Genomic DNA, 7,180 nt, shown 5'->3' with positions numbered 1-7,180 from the left:
ATATATATATATTTGTTGTTATTGTTGCTGTTATTGTTAAGTACCATGGGGTCGGTTCCGACTCATAGTGACCCTGCACAGAGTTTCCAAGGTTGTAAATCTCTACGGGAGCAGAAAGCCTCATCTTTCTTCTGGAGAACCGCTGGTAGTTTCGAACCGCTGACCTTGAGATTAGCAGCCCGATCTGTAACCACCACGCTACCAGTGCTTATCCTACAGATCCACACTAGGACTCAGTTTTAGTATATAGCAAAACTGAGTATCATTAACTTTAGTAAGTATAATATTTTTTCCCCCTATTTATTGCACACTGATATAAGTCAGGTATTTATATACATTATTTCACTTGTTTTTCTAAGTGACCGTGAAACTGAAGCATGTGATGTAATTTTCCAGATTAGTCAATTATATGAAGAAATTCACTTCTCTTTGTCAGTGAAATTCACATTCATTGTCAATGATGTGTAATTATGTTCTAAACTCAGATCTGTCTGACTGCACAGTTTATGCATTTTTCCATTTTACTAAACAAACGATTTCTCTTTCTATTTATGCATTCTTAATAATTTTGACTCAACCCCAACAAAATAGTAACAACTCATCCCCTACTAAAATAATCTAATTCTGAGTGTCAATTACATGTAAAATAGAGATAAGACAAACTGTTGTTTAGTGCCATCAAGTTGATTGTGACTCAGAGTAACCCTGCATAAGTTTTCCCAGGAGCCACTGGTGGGTTTGAACTATTGACCTTATGTTAGCAATCCATTGCTCACCGTACAGGTTACAAATATTATGCTTATATATTTCTTATTAGTTCCTCTATTTAAATTTTTTTTTTAAAACACACTTATCCATAATGCTAACTGTAGGTTAGTACATGTCCATGAAATATATGACTGAAATCTTCATAAAAGATAGAGTAAACATTCTCTCTCTGTTTTTGATTTGAAAAACTATTGCTGAGAGCAACAAAATTTTATTAAAATTCTTTTGCCTGTAGATACATTATCTTCTTTTTAAAAAGTCTAATTCCTCTCTAAGGTTGTTTGTTAAAGCTATCCAATTTGCTATTATTTTATCAAATTGTTCTAGGCTCTATCCCAGAGGATACAAAAGCTATAAAGAGCTGACACAGTATTATTCTATTTGAGATAAAAACACATTTATTTATGCTAATTTCTAGATTTCATTTATCAAATTTAGAAATCATTTTAGAGCAAAGAGTGTTCCTGTCTTAGTTGTCTAGTTATGTCAAGACATTTTTATTGCTGATAACAACTTATTTCTTAATGTCAAACCAATCTGAATGTAAGGATTAAAAAAAGTTTCAAGAAGTCAATGGGTTATAATTGAATATGGTGTTAACGCACAACCAATTCCATTAGAGCATTTAGCTTGTTAAGTGCCATCAAGTCAGTTCTGATTAAAAGTGACCTTGTACAGTGTTTATGAGAACCAGCTGATGGGGTCCAATTGCCGACCTTATGGTTTGCACTCCAGTACTGATCCTATAGTACCACCCCAGCTTGTTGTTGCTGTTAAGTGCCGTCAAGTTGGTTCCGACCCATAGCGACCATGTATACTAGGGTTTCTGAGGACACCAGCTTAGTGAGGCTTTCATAGAGGCACTGTTTAGAAATACTTCGACACTCCTTAAATGTGTGTTATACTTTTCTAATATGTTGTTGGACAGGCCAATTAATTTGAGATGTTTATTACTGTGAAAATTCCTGGCTTTGTATAGGGCTTTCTAGTGACACCTCTTTAGAATCCTGAGTTTTTTTTCAAGTCCATAATTTTAAATGTAGATATAATTGAGAAATATTCATAAAGTATTTTTGTCATAAAAATTTTTGTGTGCCATCAAGAGATTGTTAAGTGCCATTGAGTAGGTTCAACTCATAGCTACCCTGTATAGGGTTTCTGAGGATCAGCTGGTGGGTTTGAACTATTGACCTTGTGGTTTTCAGTCCAGTGCTGATCTTACAATGCTACAACAGGATAAGAGGAAAATAAATCACACTTAGTGACAGTGGATAAAGTTACATCTTTTATTCCTTTATGTTGTTCTAATAGTCCACAATGAGAACTCACTAGTTCTCATTGCAATAATATGTACTTACATATATATATATATATGTATATAAATAAAGTTTCATGATTAATTTCATTGCTCATTTTCTCTGAACTTTATATTGATCTGTGGAAACAAATATACTTAATAAAATACTTACTTAGCGCATACAGCCACTTGGAATTCATCATCTGAAATAATTACTGTTTTGGGTGCATTGATTGTAATTTCAAACTTGGGCAAAACTAGAAACAAAGAAAAATATGCTTACTTCAGTCCTGACAATGACTAGTCAACAAAATTTAATTGAATTCATATAGTTAAGCATGCATACTTCCACACACAATATTTTTCTATATATACATCTGTGTAGGTCAAGTTTCAATTGGCCAAAATTCTTTGTGATACAGGTCTACTACAGTACCTAATGGGTTTTCATTAAAGATTAAGTTTTTCCTTTACCTGCTCTCAAAATTTCCCATTTAGAATCTTCCTGAAAGATAGTCTGCACTCTATAAAAATCAACTTTTCTTAGGACTTAAAAGCAGGGATTAGAATAAAAATACCTGCCACGCATCAAGAATAGAAAAGGAATGATGATAAAGCTAAGTCTAGCATCAAAAGTGTTTTGTTCAATCCTCTGGACTTTTTATGTATATAGGACAGTCATAAGTAGCATAAAGAGCAATTAATTACCAGATTTATTAACAGTAAATAGGTGCACCACTGTCTTTCCTGAGTTTTGTTCCACAGTAATTGAATAATCTCCCAATATTGGTTCTGAAATCAGCTGGAATGAAAGCTGGGTAATATTTTGAGAAGTTACATTTTGCCATTGGAAAATCCTATTGCTTTGAGGATCCTAGAAAATAAAGATGAAAACCAATCAGAGGTTGCATGAAGAATACTGCCCTTCCTTCTTCATTGTAGATCTTGTATGTGGCTAATGGAAATTTAAAAGGCCCTAACATTTACTTGAACCATTTATGTCTCATTGGAAAAATAGCGTAACTTCTTCAAGATACGCAAACTCAATTTGATAGCATATCTTAAGCCTAAAGGATAAGAAAAATAATTGAGACTAATATTTTGATTTTACATCTTCCTGAACCAGAATTGCTTAATGAAAGAATTAAAAACTCGTTGTAACTACTCTGAAATAGTGCTTGCCAAAGAGGGTGGACACATACCAAGAGGCGCAGACACTTACCCACTACCACTCTGTCGATTCTGACTCAGAGCAATTGAGTAGACTCATAGGACAGAATAAAACTCTCCTTGGGGGTTCTGAGATTGTTCATGAGGGGAAGGACAGGTTTTCACTTGGTCTTTGTGTAAGTTAGCTGTGTGACATACTGCTTACAGAAGTTGCTGAATGGACGTTCCATAGTAAGATGGGGTTGTCAATGGCACCCCTCCCTTTTATTTAATTTTAGTATACGGAATTTAATTGCAATTTATATGAGCTTGGTTTCAACTATCCCTTACTTCAGTTATTTTAATTTATTAATATGCATAGTGAAAATTAGCTACATCATTATCTATATGAAAAGTTTAAATAATAAGTTTGAAAAAGCAGAAATCTTACCTGCAATGTGATTAAAGGATACTGAAAGAGGGAGAAAAAAAATGAAGGTTAATACTCGAATAATATATACTTGTTTTTTTTTTTTTTTTGCCAAACATTGCATTATAAAGATTATATGACTTCTTAAGTGTTGAAATGTAGCTCTCACTTTCTCAAAGGGCAAGGTTTTTGTATAGAAAAACACCAAGAAAATTCGAAATGTGACAGAGATCTCAAATCTCATCCAGGATGTGGAAAGCAGGTTCCTTGCAACCCATTTTTTCCACATATGATAAAAAGACCAAATGATGTATAAACCAACATACTATAAATGAAAAATTTGCACTTGAATTTGAAATATAGTATTCAGTTATACCCATACAGTACTCCTTGTTAGAACCTATCCCCATACTTTTGGTGAATTCCTGAAGACACTTTGTATAGAAATGGATTTGCTTAATTAATTTGTTTAAGTTGTACCATACCATTAGAAACCATTGAGCTCACCGTTTCTGCAACAGGTTTGAACTTAGTATCCAACGTCACAATACGAAATTTTACTAAAAAACAAAGAAGAGGAGGGGACAATAGTTTTCACTTATTTCTCTTCCTCAGATATGATTGTATATATGTAGATAATGAAATTGTCTTGCCATCATATAGCATGACCCTTCCTTTTCCTCTTTCTTTAATTAGGTCCTTTGGGGTTTGGGTTCCATATGTAAAGATCTCTTTTGCACAGTTATTTCTTTGTTGATGATGTTATGTTGCTACCAGAGTTGATGCTGGAAAACTTTACCCAATAACCAGAGGACTATTAAGAATTGGTGGCAGAGTTAGTCAAAGAAATACAAACTGAAATATGTGTGGTAGGAAATAAACATAATTTTCCTTGGAAAATATATTTGTGTTAGCAAATAGTACACTAATTTGAGCAGAATTCCACAAGAAACTTTGTATTTATAGCTGTCATTTTAGCATTTTAATAAAGAGAAAGATGAAAGAATATAATGCAGGTGAGATCTCCCTAAGAATTCTACTCTTATTGATGGAACTCCCTAGTCAGGTCTAGAACTGAACTCAGCTCTGTGGATCAATTTTAGCTAAACAATAAACAGGTCAACAAGGGGAATAGCAACACTGGGGAGGTATGCACTTCTTAGAATAAATAACAATTTTAAGTCAAAAGGGCAGCATTTAAATGGGAAACCCAGGAAGACAGAGGGATAAGTGCTTGTAATCAATTCCTTGAAACAAAATGTGAATGAATTGTAGAAAGAAAACTGATTTGCTCTGTACAATTTTACACAACTCACAATAGAAAGCTTTTATAAAAAAAATTCTACTCATTTAATTTCTTTTTGACAAATCATAGAATTATAAAATAAAAGTCAGAATAAACTGCAAAGGTGCTCTGATACAAGTTTCTCATTTTACAAATGAGGATACTAAATTAGAAAGATCAGAATTTTAGACAAATATCTGTAATTTATATAATTTTGACTAAGGTCTATAATTTATTAATAGAGCCAGGACCCAAAGCAAATACTTCTAAAGCTTAGCTTCGTACTCTTTCTGCTACCTTCTACATATAGCAATAATAAACATTATAGAATAACTCTGTCTGTGCTTGCAACCATTGTATGATGTAAACTTGTTACTCGAATTTGAAAACAGTGAATGTGGCATGTAAAACTTTCAGAAGCATTCAGTTCATACTTATAGGGATCCAAGATCCAATAACATTAGATGCAAATTTAAAGCTACAATTCATCTGTTTGGATTGCTCTGAATTCAGTAAGTGTTCTTCTATGGTCAGTTTTATAAAGGTAACAAGAATATTGGCTCACCATTTTCTCCAGGCTTATAGATAGGTTTATCTGTTTGTACAAAGGAGACAGCCTCCTCTGAAGTGATGGCTACAGATCTCCTCTCAAACATTTCCAGAGTACTCCCCTTAGCCAGCAATGTCACAAAAGCCAATTGTTCCGAGGATTTCTGAGAGACCTGTTTATGTAGGAGAACAGAGAATGCAAAGTCATCACTTTTGTATGTTAAGAAGATAAAAAATGTCTAAATTTGTCTTCTCAAACTCATTACTTAAGAGACAGGAATTACTTGTTATAATTCTTTCTTTTATTTAGCATGAGAACAGTTCCTCATAAATTTCTTTTTATGTCTCCTCATTTCTTTGCTGTTCTCCATTTCAATTCTACATCTCTTTCCCCAGATTCTCTCTCCTCGCATTGTGAGATATTTCTATTATCTCAAAAGTGCCAATTATGTCTTGCTGTCACTCCCTATACTGGAGGAATTGCAATGTCTTATAATTTTTGCTGTATGTGTGTAATTTCCATTTATTATTTTTATCCTTAGATTTCACAATTTATCAAAAATCAAGATTCATTATTTTTCTAAAAATAAATTTTAAACAATAATTTCATCTTCCCTTCTGAAGTTCTGAAAGGACATGTTCAGCACCTCACCTTGAAATTTGCACAAGCATGGAAATGGTTGTCCTCCACAGACTGGTCAAAAACAGTGGCATTGACTCCGTCATATTCTAAGACAACACTCAAGGATACAGATTCATTAAGGTTTAAAAGGTGGACACAAGCTTTTTCTGTAGAATGGCTCTTGATCACAGAAGAGATCCATAGGATATATTGCCTATGTAAAATAATAATAATAATAATAACCAACATTCTAAGACAGTATAGGAGAAATGAGTATCTATGGACAATATATTTTAACTTTCTGAAATATTCTGAAACATACACATTTTTCATAGAAAGGATTATAAGACATTTGGGAATGCAGAAAGATATATCTTAAGAAAAAGGTGTCAATTTCCTTTGTATATTTGTTTGAAAATTATAAGGCAAATCATACTCAAGTTTCAGAAGTTGAAATGGTAAAATATCATCCAGTCCTCACAAAGAACATCAAATAAGGCCACTTTGCTAGTACTTTAATAAAAATAAGGAGAATAATAGTCCCTTACGGTTCTGAAGTCACAGCAGCAATGAAATGTAGCAAAAATGTGCTCAGAAAAATGGTGAGCACCATTCTATCCCAGTGTTTGTACAATGCAGACTTCAAAATAAGTATATCCTCTCTCTATTAATGGAAATCAAACCTCCACTTTCTTTTCTTTCTTCTGCTCAGCCTTTCTCTGTATATTGTTGCTTTTATAGTCAACACATAGCAGAGGATTCATTACTTTTTGGAGCAAATCTTTAGAACCCACCAATCACATTTAGATTACCGCCCCATTACCTCTGCAGGGGGTGTTCCTTAATATACAACTTCCTACTCAAGTTCACTGGACGCTACTGTGTTTTGGAGTCAGTAGCACAGTTTGGACAGGGATAAAAGAAAAACAAAGAAAGTAGTTGTGTGACACTTAAGATTTTATTTAACCAACCCATTCTGTTTGACGTATCAACTCACTCATAGGTCTGAAGTTAGTATCAATGGCAATAATACAAAAATGCTTCTTTAAAGAGCTGCTAGCATTCTGTTTTCCTATAAAT

General features: G+C 33.4%; 1 protein-coding gene across 1 annotated transcript in view; it reads right to left on the bottom strand.

Annotated features, from left to right (window-relative positions):
- LOC102814559 (ovostatin homolog 2-like) overlaps positions 1-6,713 on the bottom strand; it is a 74,791-nt gene extending 68,078 nt beyond the window's left edge. The window contains exons 1-6 of the mRNA XM_006875453.1: positions 6,649-6,713; positions 6,131-6,314; positions 5,467-5,651; positions 3,808-3,841; positions 2,774-2,939; positions 2,238-2,322 (exon numbers count right to left, since the gene is read on the bottom strand). Coding sequence (XP_006875515.1) covers positions 2,238-2,322; positions 2,774-2,939; positions 3,808-3,841; positions 5,467-5,651; positions 6,131-6,314; positions 6,649-6,713 — 719 coding nt within the window. The remainder of the gene's footprint in view (positions 1-2,237; positions 2,323-2,773; positions 2,940-3,807; positions 3,842-5,466; positions 5,652-6,130; positions 6,315-6,648) is intronic.
- Between the last annotated feature and the right edge of the window lie 467 nt (positions 6,714-7,180).

Source organism: Chrysochloris asiatica, unplaced genomic scaffold, assembly GCF_000296735.1.
Source record: "Chrysochloris asiatica unplaced genomic scaffold, ChrAsi1.0 scaffold00328, whole genome shotgun sequence".
In the NCBI taxonomy this organism is placed as follows: Eukaryota; Metazoa; Chordata; class Mammalia; order Afrosoricida; family Chrysochloridae; genus Chrysochloris; species Chrysochloris asiatica.
This window is presented reverse-complemented; position numbering and strand designations above follow the sequence as displayed.